This window comes from Myxocyprinus asiaticus, chromosome 42, assembly GCF_019703515.2.
Source record: "Myxocyprinus asiaticus isolate MX2 ecotype Aquarium Trade chromosome 42, UBuf_Myxa_2, whole genome shotgun sequence".
NCBI classification, from domain to species: domain Eukaryota; kingdom Metazoa; phylum Chordata; class Actinopteri; order Cypriniformes; family Catostomidae; genus Myxocyprinus; species Myxocyprinus asiaticus.
In genome coordinates this window covers 23386324-23405139 of record NC_059385.1, presented here as the reverse complement: position 1 = coordinate 23405139, position 18816 = coordinate 23386324, and the positions used below count along the sequence as shown (strand labels likewise).

The 18816-nt window shown below is 37.9% G+C and overlaps 1 protein-coding gene across 1 annotated transcript; it reads left to right on the top strand.

The window, feature by feature from the left end:
- Window positions 1-5944: 5944 nt before the first annotated feature.
- On the top strand, window positions 5945-17838 carry LOC127432779 (5'-AMP-activated protein kinase subunit beta-1-like). Its single transcript, XM_051684198.1, has 8 exons — window positions 5945-6088; window positions 6835-7048; window positions 7142-7311; window positions 7457-7550; window positions 7637-7751; window positions 7897-8030; window positions 17183-17251; window positions 17342-17838. The coding sequence occupies exons 2-8, from the start codon at window positions 6902-6904 to the stop codon at window positions 17417-17419; spliced, it is 807 nt and encodes a 268-aa protein (XP_051540158.1). The 5' UTR covers window positions 5945-6088; window positions 6835-6901; the 3' UTR covers window positions 17420-17838.
- Window positions 17839-18816: the final 978 nt, after the last annotated feature.

The following is an 18816-nucleotide window of genomic DNA, read 5'->3' as shown; positions in this document are numbered from 1 at the left end:
AACAATGACATATCACGCTAACATTAATTCCTCCAATTGTGCCTTGCCTGTATAAATATGTATTCTAAAAGTATTCTTGTATTCTGAATATGTTACTTTTTATTTTATGTATTCTGAATACTTTACTGAATACATTTAAGAGAGAGTATTCAGTATTCAGCCCAGAATACTTTCTAAGTAATCTGCCCAACACTGGCGGTGATCCATTGGGGTGAAGACGTATCACAGCAGTAGATGACACAACTCATCAGCTGCTTAGGCAATGAGAAGGAGGATAGTTTGGCAGAATGTCGAGCCTCACTGCTCTGAAAGATCAGGACATCATTAGCTCCTCAACATTCGTATAATGCTCTGATGGACACAGTGAGGTGCAATGGGGATAAAGGCACCCCTTAAAGGAATAGTTCACCCCAAACATGAAAATTCTCTCATCATTTACTCACCCTCATACCATCCCTGATGTGTGACTTTCTTTCATCTGCTAAACACAAATGAAGATTTTTTGAAGAATATTTCAGCTCTGTAGTTCCATACAAAGCAAGTGAATGGGTGCCAACATTTTGAAGCTCCAAAATCCACATAAGGGCAACCTAAAAGTACTCCAGATGACTCCAGTGGTTAAATCAATATCTTTAGAAGCAATGTGATAGGTGTGGATGAGAAACAGATAAATATTTAAGTCCTTTTTTTTATTTTTTTATTACTATAAATCACTGACGTGCACAGAATGCGGGCTAAAGGGGGGCAAGCCCCTACCCCTTACGTTCACAAATCTAAATGTGCCCTTTTGGTTGAGGGGACATTTAAGCAGAGGTGCCTTTTAGAGAGCGCACTACAGCACATTTTGGAGCTTCAAAATGTTGGCACCCATTTACTTCAATTGTGAGGACCTACAGAGCTGAAATATTCTTTTACAAATCTTAATTTATGTTCTGCAGAAGAAAGTCATTCACAACTGGGATGCCAGGTGGGTGAGTAAATCATGAGAGAATTTTCATTTTTTGGTGAACTATCCCTTTAAGGAAATTTTGCTTTTTTTCTGGTCACAAAGTGCAACAAGTTTGAAAAAACAAACATACATACAGTATATATACATATTTTTATCAAATTTATGGAACATTTGTTTTTAGTGTCAAGTGCAATGAGCGCTACATTTTTAACGCATCTCGAGACCCCTGTTCTATTCCATTCCTCTGCGCTGCATCTCGCTGTTTCTGAATGCAAGAATGCATCATGTGTGAATGGTCCCAAAGAAATGAACTTGTCTTGCCTATGCAAGTAAATCTAAAACATCCTGATGCATTACAGTACTGGAGGTAAAATCTAAATACTTCTGTTTTTACACATACGCTAGCATATGTGTCCAGTCGAATGCTCTGTTCTTTCAAAGTAGCACATGCACTTTGACTGCTATGCGATACTGGAATTTTCTCTTCAGAAATGTAGACCATAGATGTCTTTATATTCTTTCAGACTCGAGTTATACAAATGCAGGTGTCTCCTGACCTCCTCACACACATGCTCTTGAAATGCACATCCACTGTTGTTGTTGTTTCCACCATCCTCTCATGTTGTTCACCAGTGTTCAGCTTTGTCTTTTTGCACCTTACTTTGTGAAAGCAACAGCCCAACTGTGAGTGCTGCCACCTTGTGGATCTGCATGCGCAGCAGACTATGCGTACAGAGGTTGCTTAGTTAGAAAAATTGGTCCTTATGGGTAGTGCTCTTCACTTTTCTGATGACAAAATGTATGTCACCCGCCCTGTATGCATACGCTAGCGCACACGTAAAAATTGTAAAATTATTCTTTGGGCTTAATTGTTCTGAAAATAAACTCACAATGCAAAAATCCAACAAAAAGGCTTCATCTATTTATTCAATATATATATATATATATATATATATATATATATATATATATATATATATATATATATATATTTTATTATTATTTTTTTTTTCTTCAGGTTAAACATGACCTTGGACATGTTCTTCATGAGATTCACACAACAACAATATATAATCTCTAAGTATGCTCACAATAGATCTAACCATGCATACATTATGTATATATTTTATATCCAGTTTGGTTTTAATAATACTTTTGGTGTCACATACGCACGCTAACAAAAATACACATCAGACAGAGCAAGAGACATGACGGAGCCTAAGACTCTGGGGGTCTAGGCTGACATATTTGTTTCTATTTTTAAAAGCATATTTCATTAAATATTAATCAATTTCTTTCAGCATTTTCAGCATAATGCACTTCTCTGACCTCTTTTACTCATGACAATATGATGCTGTAACCTCAAAAATACTCTCCACTTTCAAACGCTAATCATGAATTCAGTGTCTCACACTCCTGTCTATAATTCTCTTTCACAAAAATTGCATCATACCATTTTCCAGAGCAAAATGTGTCTTATCAGTTAGGGTCTTATAAGTTTATTAAAACCTGTTCAGCAATTTTATGGCCTGAACAAAGGAATCTGTATATACTGAGGTAATGCTAGGTCACCATACTAAATATTGTAAATAATTATGTAGGCTTCTCATGAAACTCTTGAAATGCTCTTGTTTGCAAGCTTGAGGCTGTCTACCAAAGACAATCCATTGTTCTGTTGAAAATCCATAAAATTACTGGGACAGTGAGTATACGGTTTCAATAGCAAAAATCCATCTCTAAAATTAAATGGAGCTTTTCAAACAAGTGCCTTTGAAAGGAAAGTTGTTGTGCTTATGGGAATTGTCAGGCATTGGAGATTAACATAAAATGAAACCCTGACTGACATAAAACGAAGCTATTTTTTTCCCCTTCAGAATGATATATTTCAGGCTTTGAAGTCCTGTTGGTTTGATCACACACATGTATGTCAGTCTGCGTACTTGTGTATTTTTTTAACATAATATTTTACCCTGTCTTTCTCTCTTTTTTCTGCGTGCATCTGTGTATGAGCAAAACTGTGTGCTGTCTAATAGGATGAAGACTTGAAGGATATCACAAATGCAAATTCTAATATTCAAATGTAGCCTGTCAGATTGTAAGGCAACTGCTCTACCCAGACATACAAATCAACATATTCAAATCTTTGGTGTAGAAAAAGCAAAAAGACATGTTACACATTCTTGATCTTGCACTACTCAGATGTTCACTTTAAATGCAACAGCATTATCACTTTGAATGTTTAAGTGGGTGAGAGAGAGAAAGAAAGAGAAAGAGAGAGAGAGAGAGAGAGAGAGAGAGAGAGAGAGAGAGAGAGAGAGAGAGAGAGAGAGAGGTTGTTGGTCTATAACCCTGGCTATGACAGAGGGAAAGCCAGTGGGGGAGTAATTGCACTTTGCATGACACACACACTAAATCTGATGACACACTGTGACTGAGGCAGAGCATTAACAGCACAAGAACTCACATTCACATCTACATGCACCCCTAGAATTCCTCACACATATTAATGTGAGCAATCTTATGAGAGAAAGATGCAATCTTACTCAAAAACACATAGACCTCTCCTAAGAAGGAAAAAAAATCATGAACACTATGGAAAAAGTACCAAAAAACAAAACAAAAAACAGTATGGTACTAACATGTTTATTGGACAAGTACCATAGGATTCTTTGAAGTACCTTGGAGTACCATGTAAATAACATATACATGAATACGGTAATCATTTAGAGCCATGTTTTTACTCTCTAATACCATCACTGAACCATAGTACCACCAGAGTACTTTTTGTAAGGGTAACAACTAGGAAAGAATTATTGTCAATAAGTATCTTCTCACATCTAATGTTGTTATTTAACTCTCGTGTTCTTATTGGGGTGTGAGAGACTACTCTGTCATTTTAATAACTCTAAAAACATACTTAAAGGTGCATTCAGTAACTGTTTTCCTCATTTCAAAAGTTTTACTTTCTTAACAAATGATTTTTTTAAAAACACATGTATACAATCATGAGCAGTTACCAGTGGTGGAAATGGCCGAGATTCACTGGGGAGACCCTAATGGGGTGGAGGGGGTGAAAGGTCAGTGAACATCATTCATGAATTATATGTGCATAAAACACCTTTCATTCAACAGAATTTGTGCTTGGAGAGAATTACCTGTGCAGTTCCATCCAAATTAAAGATACAATGTGCAGGAACCTACACATGGGGTGCAGTCACACAAACATTTTAAATACATGTGTTAAAGGTTAAGAAAGTTTAAAGAAAACTGCAGAATGTTTTAGACCTCTCAGTTTAGTACATTGTTAAGCAACCACAGACGCAATACATCCCACTACATTTATGTGCATAACTCGCATAGCTTTCGTAGGCTATTCAGTGGATAAAAGATAAAAAATAAATATCCTCTTCGTTCACTTAAAATGTAATCAGTTTGAACCAGAATCCACCCTCGAAATTCTATAGACCTTATTCACACTAGCTCCATCTTTGATTTTTAATGGGGATGACAACGAGGTTGTGAAGGATAGACTTACAGTCTCTTCAATGGCACAAACAACATAAGCTGCGTGAATAAGGGCTATGCGTTTTAAATCGAAAAGGTTGGTTCTATTCCAGCCCTGCAGGTCTTTTCACATTATATAATTTGGATCCAAATCCGTACATTTGAGTAAATAACATGAATACCACCGTGAATATTACATGATATTCGGCGATCATCAGGGCCCTTCACTCTCCACTTAGATTTACAGCAGCCGTCATCACAGTCATGACAAATACTGACAGATAGCTGAAACCCTCATCGTTTATCCCTCAGTAGACCTTAATCACGCTAGAGCCATCTTTGATTTTTAATGGGAATGACAACAAAGCTGTTAGTGATAGGGTTACCATCTCTTCAATGGCACGAATGGTTTAAAACTGTAAAAAAACTCTTAGATCACATCTGATTTTCAATAACTCATGTTGTCTGGAGTTCTTTGTATACTGAATGTTCTTGGACAGATATTTTATCATTGTTTTGTCCGCGGAACAATCCAAAAACACTTTAAACTGCAGTACAGCCCATTGAAGAGACTGTAAGTCTATCCCTCACAGCTTTGTTGTCATTCCCTTTAAAAATCAAAGACTGCTCAAGCGTGAACAACATCGCTAGGTGTCAGTGCAAGTCCAAGATGTCATATTCAAAAAATTATGTGTACCTTAAGTGTACCTTAATCTTATGCAAAGTTGCGAACTGATTATAATTAAAATTGTGTTATGATAGCATGATAATAAACGTCCCTCATAAAAAAGTGACTTTACCTCTTTTTGGGGTCTCACCACTGGTGTAGGCTACATTTTTTTAATTGTAATTTCTGTAATGTATTTTTGCTTGAGACTATCCTGAAACACATATACCTGCTTTGTAATACAACAGAGGGTTAAAGGTTCAATAATATCTGCCCATTGGGGTTTTATTAGGCTAGTTCAAAGAAATTACTATTATTATTCTTACTCACACATTATTGCTGGCTCTGGTACTGCAAACATAAAGACTTTATATTCAATTTCAATAAGACATGATGGTGAAATGACACTGGAGTCATTCAAAAATAATGTATATTTCCTGAAACCCCAATCTCGTCTTCGACTTTTTCAATTGATACTGGTGCAAGTGTTGGCGACTAAATAATGGCTAAATGTCTACATCCAGTGGCCATTATGAGACCTTACACTTATGTCCCTAGACAATAAGGAATGCTTCGTTTTAAACAATGTGAAACCAAGCTAAAATGTGATATAAATCGTGGATCTACTGCAGCACTCTTATGTGCATCATTTCATCGGGTGTTCTTTCACTACAGCACACAACGTTTGAAACGAACTTGGCTTCCATTGTTATCAAAGGCGCCGCCTTGCCTATGCTTGTGACTCCCTCTAGCGGTCATTAATGTTATACATGCGCAGAGCAACGATCGCTTTTACAGTCGCGCATGCGCAGTGGAGCTACCGTAAGGGGTCTTGAGCTTGTGGGTGGAGTGGCGCGAGGATGTTTTAGTTTTGACGATAAGCAAAGTGAATGAAAAAATGACGAAATAGCTGTAGACGAAAACAAGGACAGCTCACGCATACATACATTACAGCGCAGAAGGGGGATGTAAGTTGTGTTCCGAGTATGAACATCATACAGCAAGATTGTAATTATTTTCTGCATTAAATATGTGATTTTGTGAGGTTTGCATGCTTACATGCGATAATAAAACCGCTCGTTGCAGCTAGCAATGCAGTCACTGCTGTCCCCGGTGCGCGATAACGTAACGTTCTTTATATTATTAAAGGTGCTGTAAGCGATATTTTTATTAGATGACAAGCAGAACATGTCCTCATTCACTGAAAATTATAAATTAAATAGGTGCAATGAAACAACACCTGTCTTGGTGACAACGCTATAGTCTCTATAAACAGTGAATAAATAAATAAATAAATACATAAATATTAATAATAATAATAATTGTCGGCGGGCAGTCAGTTTGACGGTTATCAATACAAGTTTGAGATTTTTATCTCAATATATTTTGCTACGTGAAGTTTTAGAATAGTTAAAAACGTTATCTTGTGACCTTGCAGTGCAGAAAGGGTTCCTAAAAAACATTTGGAAAAATACAGCAATCCAGCCGGAGGTAACAGATGTCTCTAACCTTGGTTGTTTAATGAGCAGTTAAATTAATGGAGCTGTCAACGTTATTTCAGGCGTTGTAATGCTGAGCAAGGTTGTTAATTAGATTTTCATATCTCAAAGGAATACCAGTACTTGCAAGTCAGCACAAGAATAGCATCTACAGTTTTTGGCTACATTGTGGTTTAAAAAGTATCGCTTATGGATATTGTTGTGTTTGGTTTCAGATCAATTCAAGTCCATCCAGCTGGCCTCTCACCCCTGTGACCTCTGGCTAAGCTCTTTAAAAGCACTATGGGGAACACCAGCAGTGAGAGGGCAGGCATGGGCCAGGACAAGGCCCACCGAAGGGACAGCCGAGGAACCAAGGAGGGAGATCGTCCTAAAATCCTGATGGACAGCCCTGAGGATGCTGATATTTTTCACGGGGAAGATATCAAGGTGTGTGGGTTGGCATTGGTTTGATTAATTGACCAATTATCAGTTCACTTTATGATGATATAATTTAATCTACTACCTGCAATCTTTTATTAGGCACAGTTAGAAAAAGAGGAGTTCATTGACTGGAGACCAGACCTGGAAACCAATGAAAAGGTTGCCTCTTTGGATCGACCCACCGTATTTAGGTGGACTGGAGCTGGGAAGGAAGTCTATGTCTCTGGCTCTTTTAACAATTGGGCCAACAAGATTCCTTTGATTAGGAGGTGTGTAAAGATATCCTGAAGACTACAGAATGAATTGTACTTATATACGGTCACACAGCAAATGTATTAAAGAGAATCTTTATTCTCATGCAAAATTACCAAAGGAAGCCTTGACATTCAAGTTTTACCTGTGTTTCTTTGATAGTCAAAACAACTTTGTGGCGATTGTGGATTTGCCTGAGGGCGAGCACCAGTACAAGTTCTTTGTGGATGGACAATGGACACATGACCCAAAAGAGGTGACCGAGACATCAGTCGTTATCATCAATTAGTTTGTATTTTAAAAATTATGAATCAACATAGTTTTGAAATGTTGTCTCCCCAGCCTGTGGTGACCAACCAGCTTGGCACGATTAACAACATCATCCAGGTGAAGAAGACAGACTTTGAGGTGTTCGATGCTCTCATGGTTGATTCCCAGAAGTGCTCTGACATGTCAGGTGTGAGCAACAATTTCTCTAATGTCTTCGGTGAAAGAGAGGGAAAAACTGAAATGACTTGGTGCATAACATGTCATAATGCATCAGTAATTTTAGAAATGGTCAGTCGTCTGTTGTTGTGACACTTTGTCCTTGTTGATTACAGACCTGTCCAGCTCTCCTCCTGGGCCGTACCATCAGGATGCTTATGTAGCCAAACAGGAGGAGAAATTCAAATCGCCCCCCATTCTGCCCCCTCATCTATTACAGGTCATCCTCAATAAGGACACGGGCATCTCTGTGAGTATCTAAGAAAACTTCACCAATATTGGTCCTAATATTTGCTTTTACATTGATTCAATTACGATTCTTAAATAATTGTGAAAAATAGTAGTTATTTGGTTTGATTTGTTTAATTTTTTGGTAAGAAATATAAGGATTCATAAGTATTTAAAAATTGCAGTATTTACACTAGGCTTGGGATCGATGCTTTTTTCATGCATCGATAATCAGAAAATTTTCCTAATGATTATTAATAAATATCAGCATTTTTTTCCATATAAAATAAGGCTACTCTTTGCACAAAAATCAAAGGGGTTTCATGCCGGGTGCGTCTGGCGGACGACATGGCACATTCTAAAATTAGAAATAATAGGAATAATTTTCTATGAAGGTACGCGTACGCACACCACCACTCGGCATCTGTCAGTGGCGTCTAGCTACAACTCCGTAGACTGCTATATAATAATATATAATAGCCTACACAATGTATTGTCAGTTACAAGTATGTTTTTTATAGTTTGACAGCTTGAATGAAACTTATTCAAGTCTAAATACAGAGAAATTGCATAATAAACATCACCATTTCTAATCATTCAGTTTGCGCAGTTACACCAGTATCATACTCTAACCTGCAAACTCATCAACATCACTTTGTTCATTCTTGAAGTACAAAAACCTTTGAAATTTTTGGGTGTATGATGACAGGGCTCTAGACTGCGACTAAATGCTCACAAAATGCGACCAAGTTTCCTAACAGTGCGGTTAAACTTTGCAAGAGGTCGCACTGGTGCAGTGTTTCCCCTATATGCATTCTGGAGTGGCGCACTGCCGCTGCTGAATTTTGAGCGCCGCTATTAAATGTCACTATATTCATTTAATATTTTTGCCGCAACGTAACGCATGCTAGCCCCAGTCAGCTGTGCGCTTTTTACACTGCGAAAGAGACCCCATCACAAATACACGCACAAACTCAGTGATGTCACCGCATAACACACAGGTGTCAGACTCACTTCACTTCATGTGGCCTGCGAGCTAATTTCTGAAATGAAGGATGGAAGAGTATCGGAACGTCTTTCTAACCAATCAGTTAGCGCTTTCCTCGTGAATATTAATAAGCCTTCACCTGTCATCTTAACCTTATGTTTTGGAACGCATTTTGCTTGCTTCAGAAACGGAATGACAGTGGCTCAATGAATAGAGCAGCGCACGCACAAGGGTGCGTTAACTCACGGAGAGTGCATAATCATTATCAACAGTGCTAGACATTACCCGGATCAATAATCAACACAGCAGAATGGAAAGAGTTGCGCGAGCACAGGGCAGATGCATTTATTCGCGGAATGGTCTCAATCTCAACCGCAAGGCACAGACTTAAATGTGCTTGTGAACCAGTGAGATGCGCTACGGGTATCGCAAAACCTGTTTGAATGTGGCACAGAAGTTGTCTGTTGCAAAACTCCAAATGTCTCTGTGATGAAACTAGTTTAAAACAAACAGCCCCCACATTCTAAATGGCACTGACAAAGAAAACAGGAGAAAACATCAATTAGAAGGCTTTTCAATTCACAGATCACAACACTTACAAAAATTCCCATGGATTTACAGTAGTAACTCTAACTGTATTAATTATGGTATTTGTTGCAGATAAGGTTTCTAAATGTATTTAGACTGCTGTTTTTCATTACAAAAATGCCATAGTTCATAGTAGTAATTTTTTGAGATAGTGAATTGGTGGGTTTTTGTTAAATGTGAGCCAAAATCATCACAATTAAAAGAACCAAAGACTTAAACTACTTCAGTCTGTGTGCATTGAATTTATTTAATACACGAGTTTCACAATTTGAGTTGAATTACTGAAATAAATGAACTTTTCCACGACATTCTAATTTATTGAGATGCACCTGTAAATACAAAATATAAATATATATATAAGTTGTATCAAAAATGTATTATATTCCCTCACTCCCCTAATGTAGCCTATGACAAATTTAATAGATATGAAGTAATGATATGATAATATTTATTATCAATCTATTTCTCCCTAAAGTACAGTTAGTGTTACTATAGTAAATTCAAGGGTGCTGATGTAGAATTCTGTGCCGAATTCAAATGGTTTCCGCTTATCACGCCGTGCTTCTCACTGATTCTCGCAAAGATGCGAGTTTAAGAGCTTTGCGCTCGCACTGCACTGTCCATTGGGCCGTATCCGTCTACAGTGCCATACAGGTGCATTAGCTGAGGTTGTGACTCCACCTGTGTATTTGACACTACTCAACCAGATACATCGCTGGACTTCAAAATCAGATGAACCACGGTACAATTGCGTACCAACCCGTATTGAGAACTAACTGATATCAAATCAAAAATCAAATCAAATCACTTTTATTGTCACACAGCCATATACACAAGTGCAATGGTGTGTGAAATTCTTGGGTGCAGTTCCGATCAACATAGCAGTCATGACAGTGATGAGACATATACCAATTTACAGTAACATCAAATTAACACAACACAATTTAAAATCTAATATACACATAATTACACACAACACAATGTACAAATAATAACATACAATGTACAGTATACAATACACACAATATAGCATACACATTATACAATAAAAAAAGTATATATAGTATATATATAGAATGTACAGTAGGTAATTGTAGAGAGAATATAATATAATAATAATATAATTATGACAGTCCGGTGTGAGATATAAGAGTAATAAAGTGATGTATTTTGATGTATTTTGATCGCGGGAGATCAAGAGTTCAAAAGTCTGATTGCTTGGGGGAAGAAGCTGTCACGAAGTCGGCTGGTGCGGGTCCTGATGCTGCGATACTGCCTGCCTGATGGTAGCAGTGAGAACAGCCCATGGCTCGGGTGGCTGGAGTCTCTGATGATCCTCCGAGCTTTTTTCACACACCGCCTGGTATATATGTCCTGGAGGAAGGGAAGCTCACCTCCGATGATGTGTCTGGCAGTTTGCACCACCCTTTGCAGTGCTTTGCGGTTGTGGGCGGTGCTAAGGCTCAAGGCTCAAGGGACAGATCTGCGTAGAGATGTGCATTGACCGGTCTCGAGCGCTCAGCAGCGCAGATCATCATAAACAGCGCTGCGAGATGCGTAGGCTGGGTTGCGGATTCGGCATTGATTATTTGTTTAAATCCTCTATGAAAACCCATAATGTGTCGATGATTAAACTAGTTGAAAATTTTATTAAATTGCCCTGACATTCTAAACAGCATTGAAAGGAATAAAAGAGAAATCTGTACTCACACCATGTCCTAACAAGACGCGATGCTGCGAGACACGATAAAAGGTATCTTTTCCATTAAACAGAGTTTTTGTCGTAAGCTGCCACGACAGGGCATTCTATTTTTGGAATGGTTTCTATTTTCTGCGACCACGCGCTGAGCAGACTAAAATCCTCCTCATAACATTATATTTAAGCCGGGGTGACACTAGCCGGTTCAAAACTACTTTATTTTCATAGAGAATGTCACAGACATGAAATGTTGTGTTTGAGGTCTTGTTCTCTTCAACTGGAGCTTTGTCATAGACACTCTCACACACACACACACACACACACACACACACACCGGCTCATTTTGACTTTCCGCTTCTCTGTCATATGGACATAGACTAAAAAAAAACAGCAGAGTGTGTGAACATTAAAAATGGTAACAGACTGAATTTTGATGCGATTCATAAAGTAACTTTGCCCTGTGTATGTGTGTGATCGTGTACACCGATCAGCCACAACATTAAAACCACCTGCCTAATATTGTGTAGGTCACCCTCGTACTGCCAAATCAGTGCCAACATGCGTCACAAAATAGCATTCTGAGATGCACCACAATTGTACAGAGCAGTTATCTGAGTTACCATAGACTTTGTCAGTTCGAACCAGTCTGGCCATTCTCTGTTGACCTCTCTCATCAACAAGGTATTTCCGTACACAGAACTGCCGCTCACTGGATGTTTTTAGTTTTTGGCACCATTCTGAGTAAATTCTAGAGACTGTTGTTTGTGAAATTCCCAGGAGATCAGCAGCTACAGAAATACTCAAACCAGCCCATCTGGCACCAACCATCATCCATGCGATTATCTAAGTAGCCAATCATGTGGCAGCAGTGCCGTGCATGAAATCAAGCAGCTACGGGTCAGGAGCTTAAGTTAATGTTCACATCAACCATCAGAATGGGGGAAAATTGTGATCTTAGTGATTTGGAGTGTGGAATGATTGTTGATGCCAGATTGGCTGGTTTGAGTATTTCTGTAACTGCTGATCTCCTGGGATTTTCACACACAACAGTCTCTAGAATTTACTCAGATTGGTGCCAAAAAAAAACCAAAAAAAAAAACCATTCAGTATTTTGGAAACTGAAGAGATTACCTTGCATTTTATTGTCATTTGTTTAATTTTAGATTTAGTCTATTCAGTTGGAAAACATTTATGCTTTTAAATGAAGTGATCTGAGGAGCGTTTGAACAGTGGGTAAAGTGGAATGTGTTAACTGATGTGTTACATTCATACGAGCAGACAGGGGGTGCTCTCATACTGTTATGAGTGAAAAGGTGGATCTGATGCCATCGAGGATCTATAGTAGTGATGGGAAGTTCAATTGTTTTCCACGAAACGGTTCTTTTGGGCAGTGTGTTTCAATGAACCGGTTCAAAAAAACGATTCACCAGTTCTTATACGTAATCACGTAATGACATCACAGTAGATAAAGCTAGTTCCCTGGCGTCATAGAATACACGCTCAAACACGTTCAATAAAGCCATATGTAAGAGCATATAGCTGATTCTTATTATTTTTTTAAGTAAGTTATAATAATGAGGGTGCTTATTGTCAGTGTTTCATTCAGTGTTCTTACAATACAGCCTACATTAAAGTTTTACACCTAAAGCACCCAATGCTGACACTGATATACAACACAGATGTTCTACATGTCTAAAGCATATAAAGTGTTTAAACTAGTCTTAATCAACCCTTTTTACAGAAACCATGATCTAGCTCATAACAACTTCAAATGCATGCAAAATACTCAAAAGTAAAGTTAATTTACATCTCTCGACTGAAAAGTTTCGCCCCCTCATTCAAGCCCTCGGTTCACGCATGCTCATCAGTAGCTCACTGTTCAGCAGTTCTCAGTATTATGTCCAAAAGAGGTGATTCTCAGTTCAGTGTACTGTTGACTCACGAACTGCTGTGATCGACTCAATGTACTGTTGACTCGAGAGCTGCTGTCCCCAGATCAGCGTACTGCTGGCTCGAGAACTGCTGCAAATGTCTCAATGTACTATTGACTCTAGAGCTGCTGTCCCTGGATCAGTGTACTGCTGACTCGAGAACTGCTGCAAGCGACTTGATGTACTGTTGACTCGAGAGCTGCTGTCCCCGGATCAGTGTACTGTTGACTTGAGAACTGTAGACTGGATCATCTTCATACGTTGATAAAACGGTAATACAATCAAGTCATAAACATATTCCCAGTATGTTTTATTTGTTATACTTTCTGCTTTTCAGCAAAATACACCAGTACATTTCGCCCCTTAATCACATGCATGCTCAATGTCAGCAGCACATCAGTTCTCAGTATGATGGACACCTCCGAAAGAGGTGATTCTCAGTTCAGTGTACCGTTGATTCCAGAACTGTTGCGACTGGAGTGTTCAGTCTGATTTGTGAACTAGTTTGAGCGGTTCATTGCAAAGAAGAGTTAGGAAAAGCAAATATCTCCAATTCTAGGATCATATTACTCCCGGTTATCGGCGCATCCGAGAGACAGGTTAAAGGAGCAATATGTAATATATTTACTGTACCAAAGCATAAAAATTATCATAATATGATATCAGAGATTTAGGAAACATGCTAAGTTGAAATACTGGCTTCTCCGAAAACAATGCTACAGTCAGTATATTCTACTTTGAAATGTCTGTTCCAAAACAATGCAGAAGTATACATTAGCTGATCAACTTACAGTGTAAGGCTCGTCACTTGCCATTGTCAGTTTGCTCATTCCTGTTTTGTGTCCTCAACCTGGCAACCCGCGTCAGCTTCAAGTCTGGGGAGGAGGGGCAGGGGAGACAACTCTCTCCAGTATTTTGAATTTTGACTGCAGTACCCATTTTAAACACTTGATGTCAATGTTACATATTGCTCCTTTAAAACAGAGTAACTTGTACACCCACACCGACTTTTTCCAGAGCATCCTGTATTTCTCCAGAGGTTACCTGTGGGTTTTTCTTTGTATCCCGAACAATTCTTCTGGCAGTTGTGGCTGAAATTTCTTAGTTTACCTGACCTTGGCTTAGTATCAAGAGATCCCCGAACTTTCCACTTCTTAATAAGTGATTGAACAGTACTGACTGGTATTTTCAACTCTTTGGATATCTTTTTATATCCTTTTCCATCTTTATAAAGTTCCATTACCTTGTTACGCAGGTCTTTTGACAGTTCTTTTCTGCTCCCCATGGCTCAGTATCTAGCCTGCTCAGTGCATCCATGTGAGAGCTAACAAACTCATTGACTATTTATACACAGACACTAATTGCAATTTAAAAAGACACAGGTGTGGGAAATTAACCTTTAATTGCCATTTAAACCTGTGTGTGTCACCTTGTGTGTCTGTAACAAGGCCAAACATTCAAGGGTATGTAAACTTTTGATCAGGGCCATTTGGGTGATTTCTGTTATCGTAATGATTTAAAAAGGAGCCAAACAACAATGTGATAATAAATGGCTTCATAAGATCACAATCCTTACATAAAAGGCAGTTTTTATTCATGATCAGTCATACAGGTGCTGGTCATATAATTAGAATATCATCAAAAAGTTGATTTCATTCACTAATTCCATTCAAAAAGTGAAACTTGTATATTATATTCATTCATTACACACAGACTGATATATTTCAAATGTTTATTTCTTTTAATTTTGATGATTATAACTGACAACTAAGGAAAATCCCAAATTCAGTATCTCAGAAAATTAGAATATTACTTAAGACCAATACAAAGAAAGGATTTTTAGAAATCTTGGCCAACTGAAAAGTATGAACATGAAAAGTATGAGCATGTACAGCACTCAATACTTAGTTGGGGCTCCTTTTGCCTGAATTACTGCAGCAATGCGGCGTGGCATGGAGTCGATCAGTCTGTGGCACTGCTCAGGTGTTATGAGAGCCCAGGTTGCTCTGATAGTGGCCTTCAGCTCTTCTGCATTGTTGGGTCTGGCATATCGCATCTTCCTCTTCACAATACCCCATAGATTTTCTATGGGGTTAAGGTCAGGCGAGTTTGCTGGCCAATTAAGAACAGGGATACCATGGTCCTTAAACCAGATACTGGTTGCTTTGGCACTGTGTGCAGGTGCCAAGTCCTGTTGGAAAATGAAATCTGCATCTCCATAAAGTTGGTCAGCAGCAGGAAGCATGAAGTGCTCTAAAACTTCCTGGTATACGGCTGCGTTGACCTTGGACCTCAGAAAACACAGTGGACCAACACCAGCAGGTGACATGGCACCCCAAACCATCACTGACTGTGGAAACTTTACACTGGACCTCAAGCAACATGGATTGTGTGCCTCTCCTCTCTTCCTCCAGACTTTGGGACCCTGATTTCCAAAGGAAATGCAAGATTTACTTTCATCAGAGAACATAACTTTGGACCACTCAGCAGCAGTCCAGTCCTTTTTGTCTTTAGCCCAGGCGAGATGCTTCTGACGCTGTCTGTTGTTCAAGAGTGGCTTGACACAAGGAATGCGACAGCTGAAACCCATGTCTTGCAGACGTCTGTGCGTAGTGGTTCTTGAAGCACTGACTCCAGTTGCAGTCCACTCTTTGTGAATCTCCCCCACATTTTGGAATGGGTTTTGTTTCACAATCCTCTCCAGGGTGCGGTTATCCCTATTGCTTGTACACTTTTTTCTACCACATCTTTTCCTTCCCTTCGCCTCTCTATTAATGTGCTTGGACACAGAGCTCTGTGAACAGCCAGCCTCTTTTGCAATGACCTTTTGTGTCTTGCCCTCCTTGTGCAACGTGTCAATGGTCGTCTTTTGGACAACTGTCAAGTCAGCAGTCTTCCCCATGATTGTGTAGCGTACAGAACTAGACTGAGAGACCATTTAAAGGCCTTTGCAGGTGTTTTGAGTTAATTAGCTGATTAGAGTGTGGCACCAGGTGTCTTCAATATTGAACCTTTTCACAATATTCTAATTTTCTGAGATACTGAATTTGGGATTTTCCTTAGTTGTCAGTTATAATCATCAAAATTAAAAGAAGTAAACATTTGAAATATATCAGTCTGTGTGTAATGAATGAATATAATATACAAGTTTCACTTTTTGAATGGAATTAGTGAAATAAATCAACTTTTTGATGATATTCTAATTATATGACCAGCACCTGTATTTTCAAAATCAATGCCAAAATTTCACAATTTCTGCCAGGGTATGCAAACTTTTGAGCACAACTGTATGTATGTATGTATGTATGTATGTGTGTGTGTGTGTGTGTGTGTGTGTGTGTGTGTGTGTGTGTATATATATATATATATATATATATATCTCACTAAAAATACATGTTAACGTATAATGTTTTTGTCTTGTACATTTGAAACGGTGTATATTTTTTTAAATAATTATTTATTTATTTATTTTTTGTTTTTTTTGGGTAGTGAACATTATTCCACAAATGCTGTCAATTTAGCTTAACCTGTATTGAACCTGGAATATTCCTTTTAATGTTTGAGAGTTTTGTAGACATATAAATTGAGCATATATATTAATTTCTTTACGTAATTATTGTTATTAATCAAAGTGTGTATTTACAATGAACTGAAAGAAAAGCAGCCAACAAGTGTTTTGATTTGAGCATTTTCATTATTGCATAACTTTATATTATATAATATATAAGAATATAATATACTTCATATCTAATGTAAGTTTTTATTGTTTCATTACTATTTTGAAATGTGGAAAATAGTAATAATAAGAATGAAACTTTTCACTTGGTGTATATTTAGTTTATAATGTATTAGTTGGAGTGTTTCAGTTGCATAATTACACTGTCAAGACAGTAGTATTGTTGGCATCAATCTGAAATAATTACAATTATTGAACAGACTAAGGGAAATGTATTCTTGTTTTCTGACAGTGTGATCCAGCTTTGCTTCCTGAGCCCAATCATGTCATGCTTAATCACCTGTACGCTTTGTCCATTAAGGTGAGAACAAACTTATGGATCTCTGTAAAATAATCTAGTATTTATTTTCAGTCTGTTCTGATGTCTCTGTCATCTCCGGCTCTCTGACAGGATGGCGTAATGGTTCTCAGCGCCACCCACCGCTATAAGAAGAAATATGTCACAACCTTGCTGTACAAGCCAATCTGATCACTATCTGACAAACCTGACTAATGTCAGATGCTCCCCCTATATGAGCTCTGTCCAGTTTTTTCTTGTCTATATAGTATGTATTATTGTAAATAGGGATGTACAGAGATGCACTTTAGAAATCCCAACGTGTTTGGTATATAAACTAATCAGAAACATAGAAATGGGGTAGAGTTACAGGTGAGTTAAGCACATATTTATTCTTTTAGGTGTTGGTACACTTTTACTCAATGAAGACTGGGCCAACAAGAACATGTTCAGAAGTGTTTAAAATGACTTCTAAACTTGACTGAAGCGAAAGTTTGCTATTTTTTTATCCTTTGTTTTTAGAACAATAACAAACATAAATATTGCAACATTGTCTTAAATTTGTATTCTGTGTCATGTTGTCTGGAATAAAACAATAACAACATCGTCAATATTGTCATGCATTTGCACATGTGTACTGAAATGTTCATACATAACAGTTTAGAAGTCAGCGGTTATCTCCAATGTTCACAAATTTCAAGGCTGTATTGAGAGCATAAATGGTGAGCCGTTTCAGGTGAATGGTAGAGTAGACCTCCACTCAAGACACCACGATTGCCCTCCACACTGTTCTTTTGCTAGCCTTTGGGCTTACTGTGGGTGAGTAGTGTATTCAAGTGATCAGGACCTTCAGATAAATTATTATTAATTATTGTGTACTAGTGGATTGTTATATAAACCACCTGAGCACTGATGTGTATGACAGCATCTCTTTTGATATATGGGGTACAATGAGGCTAAAGGCACCCCTTAAAGAAATGTGCCAAGTTCAATACAAGTTAAGCTCAACATAATTTGTGGCATAATGTTGATTACCACAAAAATGTATTTTGACTCGACCCTCCTTTTTAATGTTTTTTTTTTTTTTTTTTTTTTTTTAATCAAGGTTACAGTGAGGCATTTACAATGGAAGTTAATGGGATAATGAAAGTGGATGTGTCCAATTTTTGGATGGTTTGAACAGAAATGTGAAGCTTATAATTTTATAAAAATACTGGCATTAATGCTTCAGTTAAAACCTGCTTATTATTTGAGCTGTAAAGTTGTTTAAATCGTCATTTTTAGTCATTTTAGGGGTTGTTGACATTAGAACATGATAACGAAGCTGTAAAATTGGCTATAACTTTACACAGGTTTGTAAAGTGATTTTATCACACTAAAATCATGTTTGCATGCATATTTTTTTAATTTTTTTTTGTCTTGTGGCTATACTTTTGAAACAGTATTTTAGCGTTCAAAAATTGGCCCCCATTCCCCCTTCAATTGTTAGTGCCTCACTGTTACCCATATTTTTTTTATTTATTTTTTTTGGTAATCAACATTGTGCCACAAATGCTGCTGATTGACCTGAACTTGTATTGAACCCGGAA

Excerpts from the sequence above, each read along its gene's own strand:
- LOC127432779 (XM_051684198.1), top strand. The coding sequence starts at position 6,902 with ATGGGGAACACCAGCAGTGAGAGGGCAGGCATGGGCCAGGACAAGGCC. Across the intron at positions 7,049-7,141 it reads TTCACGGGGAAGATATCAAG|GCACAGTTAGAAAAAGAGGA; the intron begins GTGTGTGGGTTG and ends ATCTTTTATTAG. Across the intron at positions 17,252-17,341 it reads TGTACGCTTTGTCCATTAAG|GATGGCGTAATGGTTCTCAG; the intron begins GTGAGAACAAAC and ends GCTCTCTGACAG.